Raw genomic sequence first — 17512 nt, forward strand, 5'->3', positions numbered from 1 at the left:
TCCTTTTAAACTGGTGAGCTGTCACAGTTTATCAGCCACAGTTAAATCATTTGTTACAAAGTGTCCGTCTTCAGTTTGAGAGCTCCATCACAGCTGTCGGAATATTTTTTATTTTACTGTTAATAAAAGTCTGATCTGTTTACTAAAGTCAAAAATATTTACCCGTCAAGTTTTTTTTATTACAAAGATGTTTCACCGTATCACAGCAGGATATTCGTAGCAGTGACATTGGCAACAGGTAGCTGACTGACAGACACAAAAAACACTAACTTTTTATTGTACAGGAAGCTGCTGTAATTAGATAATTTATCATCACAAATGGCCAGATTTTCACAGATTTTTTTGTTAGCAGCACAGACAGTAGAGTCGGGTTTTTTTTATACGTATTATAGTGTTATTGGACTTATTAAGTGACCTTTATTCCCTCACCAGCACAAGCATCTCTTCTCTTTGACTATTTAAAGGGTCAGTGACACAAATTATTATTGAAATTATTATAAAAAAAAAAAATGTATGAGTTAAACAGCTAAAGTTATACCAGTCTTTTAAACTGAATTAAACTCATTTAAACTCTCAGCAAAAATGCTTATTTTGCAGAATATTAAGCTATTTCTTTGATTATGGAGTTGCGAGAGCAACAAACTAAATAATACAAAAAATACAAAAACACCTCACAGCGCAAAAAACTTTTAATGTTCAGTGCTGTCATTTAATTAATATGTAAATATATAGATACATTTAAGGACCATACTTTGTAATCTTGACATGTTCATAAAAATAGATAAAGTGTATGTAACTTTCATGTTTCACAGTTTGTGTTTTTTTTCCATGTTTCTCTGGCAGGCAGGTCCAATACAACCTCAGATGTTACCACGGGACACAAGCCACATGTCACTAGCACTTTCTGACTCTGGCAATGGAACCATGCAGCGGGTAAATATAATGTTCTCTAAAGAAGTGATAAAATTAAACTTTCCTAATGTCATTCTGTGTAATTTAACAGCTAATTCTGAGCTTCACTTCCCTGCTGGGAACCAAATAATACGGGGATATTTGGGATGTTGAAATCCAGATGAGAAGGCTGATGGGGTGAAATATTGAATGATTGACCTCAAGTGACTGAATTGGAAAAACATGTGACTTGCTAATACTGTTGTTTTCTCCACACTCACCTGTTACTGACAAGTGAGTGTTAGTAACAGGTGAGCAACAAGTGTTCACCCAAGCAAAGGATTTCCTTGTTCTTTTCTCTTTCTGTGCTGCCAAACACTTGTAATAGAATGTGTTGTGTTTAAAGTCATATAGTATTGCAGTCAATCTGAGTTGAGTTCTAGAAAAGATACGGATTTTCTAACTGAAGTTGAAATTTACAAAATAGATTGAAGGAAGAGTTTCTATGGGTGGAGATTTGTTTTGAGGTTAACTCAGGTAACTTTGTCATCAGCAGTGAGGTTTGACTCATTCATGTTAGGTCAGTGCTTTGTATTGTAGTCTGAACATCTGGTGTCCATACAATATACTGTATATTTTAATGATTATGATGCACCTTTATATTTTAAATTGTTTTTTTTATTTACTTTATTTTAGTTGTATCATTTCAATAATTTATGTATTAAATTGAATTGTACTTTAATGTTGTATTTTTATTCAATCTTGCTTGTCACGAGAAAGTTTGTAATGATAAGGAAACATGTTTACGACACTATTTGTCTAGTGATTAGTCAAGTACCTTGTGGTTGGTTTAGTTTTTATGTCACCATGCCGGCGACAGCTGCGGCCAGAAGTACATGTTCAACGTATGAGGTTTTTGGGTTGTCCATCTGTTTGTACGTACACCTCAGGCTCGTGATTGTGATATCTCAAAAACACCTTGAGGGAATTTCTTTACATTTGGCACACATATTCACTTGGTCCCAAGAATTAACTGATTCGATTTTGGGGTTCAAAGGTCACTGTGAGCTCACAAAAAAACCTTTGTCGCCATTACTCAAGTATTTATACATTAATTAGTACAAACTTTCACACAAATGTCTAATAGGATAAAATTATGAAGTGATGACATGTTATATCCAAGAGGTCAAGGGTCACTGTAACGTCATTATGTTCTGTATAAACACTTTTCTGGCCGTTGTTGGGTTGAAGATGTGTGTGAAACAGCCACTTTGTAGAATTTGTAGCTCCTTTGCCGCAACATCCATATCTGAGCCATTGTCTACTGTCATGACAACAACTTTTTTGGTTTGTATCAGACGCCGTTTTTTTGGCCAGACTCCTTCAAAGTCACTACATACTACTACATATACTGTTTAAGTCTGGATAGACATGGATGTAAACAGAAACCACAATGCAGTAATTCTAGTTTATGATGATTCATTTGGCTCTTCTGATTTGTCAAGATGCTTTTAACTTGTGTTTTCCTGTGTGTAAATCATTATTATGAGTATTAATGATAGGTCTTTTGTGAAAAATCTGGTCCAAACAGCTGTGCTTTTACATCTGTAAGCACAGACAGACAGGTCAAACCACACACACCTTGCTGACCTCTCTCATATGGCTGTACTGTCAGCCACAATCTGTCACCCAATCATTGGCGAGCACTATTTTCCAGGTTAAAGCTGACAGAAATGCTGCGTGTGGCCAAATTAAAAAGGAGATTATATCGTTCTAGTTTACTGACCGACTCACTGCCTCGTTTACTTACTTATTAACTGCCCTCTGACGCACATTTCATCTCGAATGATGGGCTCATCCCAGAAGGTAATAACAAGCTAATGCCTCATGATCCGATGCAGATGAGCAGAAGCCATTAGGGTCACACAGAGGAAAACAGAGGAGTGTTTTAAATCGAAAACATTACAAAACATGGCTAAATTTAAACCACTGACTAGAACTTCCCATAAGCCTTAAACTGCTTCCAGGCATTGCAGATACCATCAAAGTAAAACTTCCGGCATACTGTTAATTTCAAATTTTTTTGTGAAATTCATTTGTATGAGGAAGTGCATCTGTTGTTGATGTTCAGACTTAAAGGTTTTGGGAAATTTAGGCAACAGCCGCCAGTTCCTGAAATTGACCCGTCTACCAAATCAATGACAGCATCCTGGCGGTGAAGCGATGCAGGTTCCATGATGCAGATTGTTAGAGATAAGCATTTTGCATCACAGGGTTGCATTGCCTGATTGTTGCATCAGTGTTTCAAATTTAATGTTGCTCATCAAAAAAATACCCACATGATCAAAGCAGTGATTCCCCCATCAAGTCAGTGTGAGATGCATTCTGCTGACCTATATGTGTCACTTTTTATTCTGTTCTACATATATTACCGAACAGGAACTGAACTGAACCAGTGAGATATATTTATAATGCATACTGTTTGTCACTTGGGTTTACGACCCAGGTGTTAAAACCCAAGTGGCCCATATAAGAGTATTATGTAGTCTAAATATTTATTTCTAAAAAAACATTTCATGCCTTACCATTTTGACTCCTTCATGTCTTTGTTAGCTCGTCTGGGAAGGTTTACTTATCTGCTGCCATTAACTACAATTCTTAGGCTCATCACCTGCACCTGTTCTTCCATTTTACTTTAGACATATTTTCTACTTTGTTTCAGATGAAAGCTGTATCTGTTTTATACCTTAATATATTCTGTTTATTTGACAGTAAATCTGAAATGATGAGCTGATTAATATACAAAAATCATTAATCATTCAAGTAAATGACAGCAACAATTTTCTGCTGATTCCAGCTTGTGAGGATATACTGCTGTTTTTGCATCTTGACAAAAAAGTTGAGAATTTTAAGAGTCATGAAATATATTATCATTTGATAAAATATGATGCATTGTTACAAATTAAACCAGTGGTTACCAATGTTTTTTGTTTGATATTCCAACCTGCAGACCTCCAACATCCCTTCATCACATCATTCACCACCAACCACATCTGTTATGCTGTAAATGTGCTCGTTTAAATGGATTTTAAACTCAATGTTAATTCTCATAATTAATTTGATAAAAAGATAATGTTGTCAAAGTCAACACTGAACTGTAAATGTCCAGCCCTGTCTCTACCTTTGTTGATCACTACTCCTTCTTTTCGTAATACAAAGCTGTTGCCTGGCTGAAGTTGTTGTTTCGAACCAATCCAATACTTTGCTGGCTACTGCAACTTCTCTGCTGGCACGTCAGCTAGTTCCCACGTAACCTCAATTACAGCCTGTAATTTTACACCTGTGTCAGTTGTCAGGCATATTGAGCAGAGTTGGCTTGTCATAGCACGTAGTTGTAATAAGTATACTGAAGATCAGCCCAACACCAATTTAAAATCCAATTTGTAAAAATGTGTATGTATGTCAAATTAGCAGAACTATTTTAATGTCTCTCCACGTATTGCCAGGGAACTTTTTTTTAGAGTAAGCCATCAAACCTATGTAAAGTAGTCCATGTGAGCTGCACCATCTAACATATATACATTTGTAACAAAAAAAATACTGCTTAATAATAACACTAATATGACACCATAAAACCCGTATTCATTTTGAGTAGTTTTTATTTCTGGCACATTTTGCTCACAATAAACGGTTGAAGTTTTTGACTGAAATAAAGCATCTAAACTTTCCTTCCACGCTGCCTTTGACTACACATCTTGCAAACAAAAAGCTGTTGGGCAGTGGTTAATGTGGCAAGGTTAGCAAAGTGCGAGTGTGATTATTCAGTTGAGCACACCCCTCCCTGACTGAGCTGCACACCTCCTTGACTGAGCTACTATACGTTAGACTGATTGTGTCAGCTGATAAAGTCAGCTTCCCTCTAGAATAGGGAAGTAGGCTTGGCTGACACATGAAGGAGAGGAATGGCTTGACATTTTCACACTCAGACGTAAAGGGTTTCATGACGTGAAGGCTGAGGACTTAAACTCGACAGATAACAAGCTTTTAGGAACAAAAGTTCTCCTGGATTGTACAATTGGGTGACCACTCATAATGAGCACTTCTGCTGTGAGTTCATTTGAGTTTTGTGAGTGTTGTTATTATTATTCTGTAACATTAATTGTGTTGGAGTTTGGCTGCACATGTGAAATGTCCTTCCAATAAGCCTGTTGAATGGAACTGAATGTGCTTCATTTGACTATTGTGGCGATATGATTCACTCATATTGGCTTTTTAATCGCGAGAGGTGATCGTGCTGATGTTGTTAAAAGCACAAAAAGCTGAATAGACTTTATATATGTGGATCTGTGTGACAATGTTTAACAGTTACAAATCAACATGTTTGAGTCATATGAGTACGATGCAGTGAATGTTTCACTCTTACTGAGCAGCCAGTGCGTGCGTGCGTGTGTGTGCGTGTGTGTGTGTATGTGTGTGTGTGTGTGTGTGTGTGTCGGTGTTTCGGTGTGTCTGTGTGCGTGGTCATGGTCGTGAATCAAGCAGTATTTTTAGCTGGCAGGATGTAAGCGGGGCAGAGAAATAGTTTCAGTGATGATGTGAGTTTTCGTCCAGGCTTCATTTTTTTTTTTTTATCTTAAGAGAACAAATTTGTCAGCATCCTGTTTTTCACGTGGGTGTGAAATTTGTGCAAATTGCTGTCATTTAAATCAGACATAGTGCTGCACAAATAGCGACAAGTCTAATCAACTAACAAAAAGCGGGAAAATGACACATTCTTTTATCTCTTTACAAGGTCAATTATGCAGAAAATGAAGCAGACTTGTGTTTTAAATTTTAATGCAATGTAATTAGTTCATCTCTGTTTCCTGTCTTTGTCTTCTTGCCTCTCTCTTTCTTCTTTCTCTCTAGCTGACACCTGATTTCCTCTTTGGGAGCCACGAGAGGAATACTGACAGTGGCTGGCAGATGAAACGGGTAAAACTCTTCTCTACCCGCTGCACTCTTTCATTGCCAGAGGGCATCGAATGCATTTCACCTTGACTCTAGTCTTTGGTGGGTTTTTTACAAGGCGAAAGTAAAAGATAAGCACCCTTTACCTGATTTACATATTCTCTTAGCAAAACAGGATGCATCTGTACAAGATAGGGCATCAAAGGACTCTGTCCACTTTGGGTGTTATCTTGACTTTGTCACTGAACAACATGAATCCTGCGTCATGTTATGCTTGCATACAGTGTCTACCTGCTGTACATGAATATCTATAGATATACAGTAATCCTATAGGAATAACTGAGACTGCCTGTTCTTTTAAAAGCCTTTAGATAACAACCTTTACTGTTATTTTTGCCCCACTGTGGGGGTAATTCTAAGTGTTTTGTCAGCTCTTAAAAGGCTTTTGATGGAGGGTATTTTCCTCATGAAAATCAATGAACTTAAGTCGTTAGATTTGCAAAAAACGCATCTCCACTGTATTACTGTAGAATACATTAAAGTAATGCCAGCTATGCTCTTCAGATTCTCGGAGATCAGCATTTATGCATATTAAGGTGGCGAAATAGCAACTCATGGTGTAAAAAGAAAGGCTGTTACCGAAGCAGTTCTTACTGCAACATGTTGCATCACAGTGGGGTGTGGGTGCTCTTGGTTTAAAGCCCTTTTAAAGGCCTCCTCTTAGCAAAGGAGCAGATTTGGCACTTAGTGCTAATCCTCCTTGCATGAAGAGATGGCAAACATTAGCAGGGATATTTAGTCTGATTGTTGAAACTAGGTTACAGGGATTGGGGAAGGGTACTTAATTATTGCTGGTGCTGCATGAAAAGTTAAAGTTGTGAATTTGTCATTTGTGTGCAATCTTGCACTCTTTTATTGTAGATGCAAACTCATAAAATAAATATTAATAATAATACATATTTTGCATGTAAAATACAGATGCACACATTGTGCATCATTGTGTCTCTGACTCAAGTGAACTTATCAGGTAAATACAAATTTGAGTAAAAGTGTGCAAAGTGTTAAGTATAGACACGTATGGTGCCAGCATGCTTTAATTCATATTTGCAGTTTGTAAAGTACAGTAAAGGAAATTACTGTGTAAGTGCAGCACTATTGCTGCATTGTTGTTCCTCCTGAGTGAGGTATTGTTTAAATATGTATAACTTTAATTCAGACTTGATCTGACAGAAAGTTTCGTGATGTCTGCCACCGTCCAGAGACAACTGAGAGTAGAGAGCAAAACCTGTTGAAGTACTGATACGGTGTTCTTTGCATGAAGTGACATTTCAAAAATGTGTGAATGATTGTGCACGCCAGCATGCATTGCCCTGACCTTTAAGATAAAGTCATTATTTTAGACATTTTATGGATTCTTTTGTAAACCAGTCGCCTCGTAAAAATATGTTCATCAACCATATTCAGTGCAACAAAACTAACTACTGAGAAAAAGATCCCACTGACAAGCAAAAGACCTTAGCTAAGAAGTTAAAAGAACAAATGGCAACAAATACAGCAATTAGGACAAATTACTGCTTGTGATTCAATACTGGTACTGTTGAGTGTTACTGTATTATGTTGAACACATTTTATCATAGCACATGTAAATTGAGTTAATTTATCATGTCTTTGTTTGTTTGTATTGTTTTTCAATTAATTTTGATCTTCAGCTCAGACAGGAAATTAAGAAATATGAAATCAAACTGCATGTTTAATTTCAGGCTTTGCCCTTCATGTTGCTCTTTACTGTTGCTTGTTTGTGATTTTAATTGTTTAGATATTTATACTCATTGAACTGTTGCACTCTGGTTGCTTGAGGCAACAGCATCAGCTAAATACAAAAATGTACAGTAAATATAAAGAAAATTATTCTCCGACAGTTTCCATGCAGTTATTCAGAAGAAAACAAACACATCAGCTCTCACAGGATTTAAACACAACTTACAGACATAAAATACCATGATGCTTGTTGTATTTATTTTTAAGTTCACACAATAAATCACCACTTTGCCTTGTTTTTCTGTTGCACCTTCGACCTTGAAGAGCATGCAGCGTGCCGTCTCCTCTGACACACTGAGCATGATGGCATTCAGTCACACAGACGCCCAGTACTATGCCTCTAACCCCCTGCATGATGACGAGCAGCAGCTCAGCCACTCTCAGTCTATGATCCTGCCTGAGAACGGCAAGGTATTCACCTCCAAAGCACAGACATACACAAGCTCATAAAGAGTATTCACTGTATTCACAGAGAGAAAAGAGGAAATGGAGATAGACTTCAACAATTATCACGGAAAACAGTGGTCGTATGCAAATACAAATGCAGACAACTGAACACAGCAGATAATACCTGCTTCTGTTTTTTTCAGCTGGTCCAGCAGTGCAGAGATTACTCCCGCAATATGACCAACATCGTTGTGGAGCCCCCGTCTCTGGAGAGCTCTCCAGATAGCGATGGCTGCACACCGGTGAGAAAGCAACACCTGTCACTTTGTAGACAAACAGCCAAGAAAAACATCTATCCTGAGATTTGGTGATTTTACAGTTTTTCGGATATACTGAACATTTAAGTGTTCCTCTAATATTTTGGAAGATCCTCCAACTTATAGTTTTTACAGAACAGTAATGCTTTATTAAAATCCAGTGTTATCAGAGCAATGATTTTCCATAATGTATCCAGTTTTTCTTTGTTTTGTCGGCTTTGTCAGCTTGATCTATCTTAGGGATGATCCACCATAATAACAAAATAAGAATAAAACATATTTTCACTGTAATCTGCTTTAGGAATCTCGTCAACCAAACAGTTTTGGTCATATTTGCAGATGCTCAGTTGCCACATTTGCTCAAAATGTTAAATAACACATTTAAAAAAAACTGAATTGTCTGGATATTCTTGGAAAAATCTTTTATGATTGCATATTTAGGTTTTCCTTTTCTTTATTCTCTCTTTTAAAATAGTCATCACCCTGACTTCATTCAGCTTATACTGTACTCAAGTCTTATAGCTTCCTACTCACTATTAATTCTGTTCTCTTGCACCTTTAAACGGGGCCATACCGCAGTGGGAGATTTTAGAGCAGCTCCCCCTCCTGCTATTTTTTTGAATGATGCAATAGTCAAGTTAAATGGATTTGCTCAGGATGCAGTATATTACACAGAGGAAAGCCCTCTGTGGTACTTTACTGTTAAAATAAAAAAAAATGTCCTTACATACTTTTTTTTTTATCCCAGCTATCGCTGCCTATTCTGACTGATACAAACAGGGAAGATACCACTGAACATTACAGATTTCAATGTACTTTTAACGTGTTTCTGAAGGAGCTGGAGAAAGCCGGCCTCTTGAACAAGACGAAGATTGCAGAAGGTGGCCGAAAGCTGAGGTGAGGCTGAAGTTAGACTATAATTTTTTTTCTATGAATACAATAAATGAAGGAAATAATGATTTTCTGGCCTAAATACCAAATAACCAGAACATTTGTATCGGTTGGGTTACAGGAAAAATTGGAGCCACTCCTGGGTGGTGTTAGTCGGGAACAGTCTGGTTTTCTTCAAGGATCCTAAATCACAGACACCTTCCACCTGGGTGAGAGCTCAGACAGACTCTTTAGTTAAAAGTGATCTTTGTGCAAAAACTACCTGTTGTTTATCTTGATATAATTTAAAAATGGGTGGAAAGTCATTATGTGAAGAAAATTTAAAAATCCTCAGCTAACTGTTGTGGGTCATTTTTTTAAGTGCAAGATGTCAGTTTTCAGCACAGTGGATCTATCTTTTTACTATTTTATAATTAGATATTATGAGGTAACCTTTAAGGACAGATGTCTCTGGTCCACTGCACAAAGATCAAACCTAAAACATGAGCCCACATCTGGATATTTCTTTCCACTCTGTTACACATTTTTGTTTGTCACTTTATCTTCATTGGTCTTTTCTGTAAAAGAACGCACTAAATTTTATAAAACAAGTCACACAAACATGCCGTAGGTGTTGTGTGTGAAAGTTGGTCATGATGTAAGAGCTGTTCAAATAGGCAAAATTGTTTCTACCAAAAAAAAAATATTTTTGAAACATCTATGGGTCAAGGCAGCTAACAAAGTGGTGAGAAAAAAAAACACGATATATATTTAAATAAAGACAGATTTTTGTATGCATATATTTATCAAATACAGAAACCAGGGAATAGTCATCCGGAGAGCAGTGTGGATTTAAGAGGAGCAAATGTGCACTGGGCCAATGATCTATCCAGCAAGAAAAACGTCTTCAAGGTAAGAATAAAAAAAGTAGAGCAGCAATCACACAATCAAAAATAAACTTGGAGAAGATCAAGCTTTAAGCTATCTCTCTCAACAACATGCTACATATTCCCTGTGAGGATAAACTACTCTTGAAAGAATGATCAGAATTGAGTTTTATGTTGTAAAATTACACTTTATTTTACTTAATGAGATGGTTCATAGTTGTTGTGAGCTGATGTCCCAGGAGGACAGTAGGGAAGCAGATCAGAATCTCATTTCTGCCACACAAAAAAAAGGGTCCTTATCAATGAGGGAAGTGAGAATGGGAACCTATCTTTCATCGAATCACTCTTCAAATGACCCACAGTGAGGAAGAGGAAGCAGTAAAAATTAGCTTTCCAGAGAAAACTTGGCAGGTTAAATGTGTCTGTGAGAGCTGCACTTAAAAAAATTAAAAAAAAAAAGATCAAGCCAGTCTATGTCCAGATGAGTAAACCTTGTATGTGCTAAATTCTGTGAAAAAGAGTCAGACTGGGAGTTTTGAAGACAGTTTCTCACATTACGATGGTTTTAAAATGTGTGTGTTTTAGTTGAGGACAGTGACTGGCAACGAGTTCCTGCTGCAGTCAGAGACAGACTCTCTGATCAAAGAGTGGTACAAGACCATCCAGAATGTCATCGACAGGCTGGTTAGAGACACCTATACACACACACACACACACACACACACACACACACACAAACACAAATTTATACCACTTCTCTATTAGTTGCTAAAATTGTTTCCCTCTGGATCTAAATAGTACAATCATTGTATAAAATTTACAATTATAGACTTTGCTCTTACATTCAGTACCGTCTGTTTCTTTCTGTTTTCCCCTTTCTGGGTTCTTTTCAACTTTTAGAATTAGGGTTTTAAATATTTTGTGTCCTTTTACAAAATTTAAGGCTTTTATACCAAATATAAAGCACTTTAAATTGCCTTGTTTGAAATGTGTCATATATATATATATATAAAAACTTACTTGCAAGGTGTTTTACAAAACGGATTCATATAAATTGAACATGCTCCCAGATTGATAGAAGAGATAGAATTATAGAATTTTGTATTTCTGGACATTTTATCACTCTTAACCAAAATCAATTATATTTAGATATGGAACACAGCAACGAATAAAATCACCTCTTCATGTTTTCTTTATGTCAGCAAGTAAATGTTCTAATGTTGGACTGCCTAGAAGCCATTTTGATTATACGTTATTAATTAAAAGGTGTAATATGTGCCTGCATATGATGTTGTTAACACACTGGTTCCTCGGCCTATCCTGCAGGATCGTGAAAACCCGTTGGACAACGTCCTCCTGTACTCTCTGAGGAGAGCAGGCAGTGTGGAGATGCTGGACCACAGCGGAGACGAGGATGACAGAAGGACATCTCGTAAGTTATCCCTCATCACTCTATACAGTACATGCTTCCTTCCTTCACACAACCATCACAAAAAGCCGTCCCCGCCCACCATTCCAGTTTACTGTCTGTCTATCATCATCACTCTTCTTTTCTGAACTTCCATACAGGCTTCTTGCATCCGTCCATCCTGTCTTCCATCCTCTCCTCCATCCAGCCGACTTACATTTTCACTCAGCCCCCGTGGCAGATCATCCCTCCGTCGGTCCTGTCTCACCTACGCCGTCGCCCGGCCCTCCCGCTTTTCATTCTCACCACCATCCCCTCTCATCTGCTCTCCTTCCCCACAGCTGAACGCCCCTCACTGACCTCCTCCTCCTCCTTCTCTTCCCCCTCCTCCGCCTCCTCCTCTCCTCCCTTTGCAGTCCCTCGCTCGTCATCCAACCTGGAAAACACAGAGCGGAAGAGAGTGAAGACCCGGCTGAAGAAGCTGATCCTAAAGAGACCTCCTCTACAGGCGCTGCAGGAGAAAGGGCTCATTAAAGGTGAGATTTCTTTTTGTAGCTGGAGATTATTTATATGGAAGTATTCTTTATTCAGCAGTATGAAGGATGAGTCACAAAAGTATCTGTTCTCTATTGCTCAGTTGTTGATTACAAGACTGTGCTATTACAGCAGAAAGTATCCACAGGACTTTTATGTCAAGTTCAAAAAAATTTGAAATGAAACCGCATTAAAGTTATGATGGCAGGTGTGAAATCTCAGCATTCATCCTGCAGTGATGCCACATCCTTCCGTTGAGCAAGATCTTTTGAATGCTAACATTTTTTTACACTACTAATAAAAACCTAATTTATTTATCTTTCATAAAAGCTAAATTAATCCTTGTATTTTTTTTTATTCACGTTTTAAGCTATAGAATTTCAAGACAGAACAATAAAAAAACATTAAACAAGTGACATCTCAACCCTGCTGAACATCTGTGTTGGATTTTTCTTTTAAATCTTTTTATTGATTTTGCAAATACTTTAGACAGAAATGGAGAACAGGACTACCCCCAAGAAGTTGGGATATACAGGATATTACATTCAGTTGTGTCGCTTAGAGGTAATGTAACTGTGACAAGCTGCCACTGAATACAGAAATTATAAAATCAACAAACAAACAAACACATCACTCTGAGGAGGTATGGTATAAAGATTGATTCAAATAGAGACAAAAGATTCCCAAAACAACAACCACGATAACAACAACAACTAAAAAAATGTAAATAAAATAATAGACATTAAGACGACGCTAAAAGTGTTGTAAAGGACAGGATGCGTCATCCTGTCGACGGCACATCAAGTATTTCAGGTGGTTCAGTTCCAAATAGTGCTGTGAGGGGTTCGGGGTCAAGTTTTATACCCAGTACTGTCCCAAGTGTAGTGAATATTTGATCCCAAAAATCTTTTGAATTTGGACACGACCAAATGGGTATTGTTGGCAGGTGACTGTTTGCACCTATTGCAGCTGTCATTCATATTTGGATATATTTTAGCCTGTGTTGGATTTTTGACCAGTGTGAGACACTACTGTCACAAACACAGATAAGCCATAACTATTAGAGGAATTATGTTCTTCCCAGCAGTAGAGTTGGAAACTTGTAGCACTGAAGCTCTTCTGGTGCCCTCACCTTAATATGCCTTTTGCTGGCATGTTTGCCTTTGTTTGATAGCAAACTGTGGAGAAGTGACAGTGGGAGTTTCACTGTCAGGATGCCCAAGGATCCCATGTTTTTAACAAAGATAAATAATTAATTTGTTGGCTTTTAACAGCTGCATCTTCCATTAGGGCTTTAACACTATGCCAATGGCTAAAATTGTTTTCTAAGTGTTTTTATAACTGTGAAAGTTCTGGTGAATGGTGAAGTATCTTTAAATTTATGAAAAAGCAACTCGACACAAGTCCTCTGAGCTTTTGTAAAATTAAAAACCATGTGGTAGAATGCAATTGAATTAGCTGCAGCATTCACTACTTTCTCACACAGCAGTATTGTAGTACCATACTGTGGAGGAGAGGGTTGCATGTAAATCATTTCACACTATAGTCTATACAGTACAGTGCAGGGGTCATATTGCATCATCAAGTGTGAGCTTACATGTCTGCAGGGAACAGAGTCAAATATGGAGGCTTTATCCCATAGTGAACAGAAAACTTATCACTAGATTAAGATAAGCTTAGAGCTGTTACATCATGTCTTGGTGGAAAAAAATGTGTGCAGTTATCTGTGGAAAAAAAAACCTTCTTAACAGACATATAAAGTGTGTTTGTGTCCATCTGTCATCGCCCCTCAGATCAGGTGTTTGGCTGTAGTCTGGAGATGCTCTGCGAGAGAGAGAGGAGCAGCGTCCCTCGCTTCGTCAGACTTTGTACCGAGGCTGTGGAGAGGAGAGGTACAGTCGCTGCAAACACGCCTCCTGCTAATGTGATTCACAACTCAAAGCAGACATAAGAGAAAACAAAACTCAACCCTGTTTTGTGCATCACTTGACAGTAGCTCTGAGCTCGCTGCTCTTCCAGCTCTGTGACTTAAATCATCAAACAAAAGTGTACTGAAAAATGTTTGCGATTTCCCCTCAGAAAGCACACTAAAAGACTCAAATTCAGAGAATCCATGACAGCTGCCAGCTAGAGAGAGAGGTCTAAATGAGAGAAAATTGAGTTGCTTAGAAACTGTTCAGAAACAATGCAGCAATAAATATTTTATACAGATTTTTTTTTTTTTTAAAAATCAGTTTTAAGGTTCTAAAAACCTGGTTTTGATGAATTAAATATGTCTAGGGAGTAGTAGTTTTAGGTTTTCCATTTCAGGTTTGTGTCCCAATAAAAAACATTTAGGACAATGTAATGTAAAGAGAAATTATCCTGATAATTCTCATAGTTATTGCATGTCCATACTGTTGGTGAAAATAAATAAAGTAAAATCTAAGGATAGTGTGCCATACTAGATCTTATACAGGACTGCAATTAACCCTTATTATCTGGATTAGTTAAGAAATTAGTCAGAAAAGAGTGAAAAATGTCAATTTCAATATCGAGATGTTTACTTGATATTCATTTTGTCTGGCCAACAGTCCAAAACCCAAAAGGTATTCATATTATTTTCACAGAGAAAAAGAAAACCAGCAAATAATTACACCTGAGAAATTGAATCCTGTGATTTTTGCTTAGAAAATGGAGAAATCAATTCTCAAAACTTACTGATTGGTTTTTGTTAGTTGCTTAATGGACTAATCTTTTATTTCCAATTCCAACAAGTCCTTCAATCCATACAACCATATAGGTCTGTTCTTCCTTCCTTCAAATACGACCTACAGGAGTGTTTCCCAAATTACTGGCCCTGGTTAGGTTTTGGCACAAAAGCTACATGGTTAGGGTTAAATTGATTACTTAAACCATGTTGTACATGAGAGTAACTGTTCCTTTGGGTTAAGCAACTCAACATGGCAACAGTAAATGCGGTTTTTAAAAAAAACTGTCCCAACTTGTGAGTCCATAAGCTGATGCACAGTAAATACTGTGGGTCAGATGGTAATGCAGGTTGCCCACTCAACCCCAAGTTGCTCCCAAAACTAGGAGTACCTGTTCTCAACGTTAGGCAACCTTTGTTAAGACTGCAGTTCGACCAGGGGTGTCAAACTCATTTTAGTTGAGGGGCCACATACTGCCCACTTTGATCTCAAGTGGGCCAGACCAGTAAAACCATAGCATAATAACGCATACATAACGACAATATTTCTCTTTGTTTAAATCATTGGTGAAGGTTTTTGGATGATAAACCCTATTTTAAGGTCTTTCTACAATAAACTAGAAACATAAAGAGCAAAAACTCAGACATCAGCCCACTGTTTGTCTGCCTGGGCTCTCCTCTGCAGATTCCCTCGCTTTGTGACGCGTTTGACGTCAAACGCGTCACAAAGCGAGCAGCGAGCGCTTCTGCCTCCGGAGCAGACATCGCATTTACGCTGTTTTTGAAGCAATTACTGGATTGATTAAAAAAAAATTACAACACGTTTGTACTCATAAACCTCCATATTCTCATAGAAATGCAATTTATGTCTTTCTGTAATTTTCACACTTAGCAAAGTCATCCGGCGGGCCGAGCTGGACTCCCTGGCGGGTCAGATCCGGCCAGCGGGCCGTATGTTTGACACCCCTGAGTTAGACCCTTCTCGTTTTCTGCCCTCAGCGTTATGCAACCTTTGTTGTCGTGGCAACAGTTAACGTGGTTTCAAAAAATTGTCTCCACCCGCGATTGGAAACGGGAAGCGAACAACTGTCTCCTGCACCTAAGTGTGCTCTTGTATTAAAACCATCCACCCAACCCACCTCCACCTAACAAGGAAAAAAAAAAATCGCATTATATTGACATCACGTCTCTGGGACACCAGATTGTAGTTATTCATACGACCACTAGATGTCGCTTAACTTTCAAATGTAGCTGTGTGTCTTAATGAGCTGGTTTCACAAAAGACCTCTGGGTTCATGTTTTAGCGGCAGACAGTTTTAATTTAGATTAGAGACAAATTTGTGGTTTCAGGTTATATTGTCGAAATGAACCTGACTCAATAACTTAAATCATGTTTCAAAATACAAGGAAAGAAAAAGATGATCTAACATATCTAACCCTAGATATATCTAATATTCAGAACGCAGGTTTATAACTAAACATCAGCCAGTAAGAAGCTGCAGAGTTTAAGTAGCTGTGTAAAGGCTGTATGTTTTATACCAGGTACACGAAACATTAAATGTCACTCAGTGGCTTCTTTTGACTGTAAAACTGGGTGCGCTTGAGTCAAAACAATCTGATGGATACTAACTATGTTTCACAAAGGTCTGACTTGTTTTACTGCTGATCACAGTTTGATCTTATTTGTTAACAATAAGAAAAATATTGAATATCACCACACTGGTTTTTGTTCTTCATCAATTCAGGATATTCAATGGGTCATTAAGCCTGGCCGGTTTTACAGCTTCTGATGTTGAAACCAGTTTGGAAACATTTTTAGGCGCTTCATCAAGCAGCACAGTATGACAGATTAAGAGGAAGGAAGAGGAAGTATTTTTAGGGGGTCAGGTGACCATGAAAGATGTAACTGTTTTCTACATTTTGGGGGGATTGCTAAAAGTGGCAAACTGTGCTTTTGCTCTATTTTACTCACACATCTCTGGGCACTTACGCAACCCAACAAACTTCCTAGGCACACTGAATAATTGATTTGCGGAAAATGCGACTGCCATGGCCGCAAAACAATGAAATGAGTTCAGACTGCCTTAAAATGTGAGGAAACCATTTCTTACACTCATGAACATTTTAAATAATGAACCATGTAACGGTTTATTATTGATACTAAGCTTCTTTAACACTGGTGGAGCTCCCCTTGTCTCACCTGGTCTGTGTGGCATGTTGCAGGACTGGACACTGATGGCATCTACAGAGTATCAGGAAACCTGGCAGTGATTCAGAAACTACGCTATCTGGTGAACCACGGTGAGGATGAATGGGAGGAGGGAAAAATGTAACCGATGATGATGATGATCATGATGAATGGCGAATGGAAGGAAAAGGAGAAATGAAAGGAGAATGTGAAGAGACAAAGTGGGTGCAGATATAAATTGCTTACATTTGTCGGAAATTTAGAAATTTTATGTGATGTGTCTTCCAGCATCTCAAAATTAAGAAAAACGTTTTATTTGAGAGTAGATAGCATTAATCAGTTAGAATACGTCACACCATTTACAACACATTCACTGTATATCAAATCCATGTCTCATAACATCCTTATTATAAAGCAGACAAAGAGGAAAGCAGTATGAGTAACTGTTGGTTTTTGCAGAGCGAGCGGTGACCACTGACGGCCGCTACATGTTCCCAGCAGAGTTTGTTCAAGGTAGATCCAGTCAGATGAGGAAAACAGCCGCCTTTTCCAAGTCTTAATCGGCCTGCTTGC

General features: G+C 37.9%; 1 protein-coding gene across 6 annotated transcripts in view; it reads left to right on the forward strand.

Moving 5' to 3' along the window:
- arhgap9 (Rho GTPase activating protein 9) overlaps window positions 1-17512 on the forward strand; it is a 45576-nt gene that overhangs the window by 21452 nt on the left and 6612 nt on the right. For 2 of the 6 annotated variants that reach the window (XM_069146989.1, XM_069146998.1), the window contains 13 exons: window positions 844-933; window positions 5800-5865; window positions 7924-8070; window positions 8250-8348; window positions 9199-9260; window positions 9376-9463; window positions 10050-10145; window positions 10706-10804; window positions 11447-11552; window positions 11945-12064; window positions 13856-13954; window positions 16975-17052; window positions 17399-17452. In XM_069146989.1, the coding sequence (XP_069003090.1) occupies window positions 844-933; window positions 5800-5865; window positions 7924-8070; window positions 8250-8348; window positions 9199-9260; window positions 9376-9463; window positions 10050-10145; window positions 10706-10804; window positions 11447-11552; window positions 11945-12064; window positions 13856-13954; window positions 16975-17052; window positions 17399-17452 (1204 nt within the window). Of the gene's footprint in view, window positions 1-843; window positions 934-5799; window positions 5866-7923; window positions 8071-8249; window positions 8349-9198; window positions 9261-9375; window positions 9464-10049; window positions 10146-10705; window positions 10805-11446; window positions 11553-11944; window positions 12065-13823; window positions 13955-16974; window positions 17053-17398; window positions 17453-17512 lie in introns of those variants that run through there. The other 4 variants (XM_069147034.1, XM_069147008.1, XM_069147016.1 and 1 more) reach the window with 4 other exon arrangements.

Source organism: Embiotoca jacksoni, unplaced genomic scaffold (genome assembly GCF_022577435.1).
Source record: "Embiotoca jacksoni isolate LCO1_2020_lvr unplaced genomic scaffold, fEmbJac1.0.p SCAF_1, whole genome shotgun sequence".
NCBI classification, from domain to species: Eukaryota; Metazoa; Chordata; class Actinopteri; family Embiotocidae; genus Embiotoca; species Embiotoca jacksoni.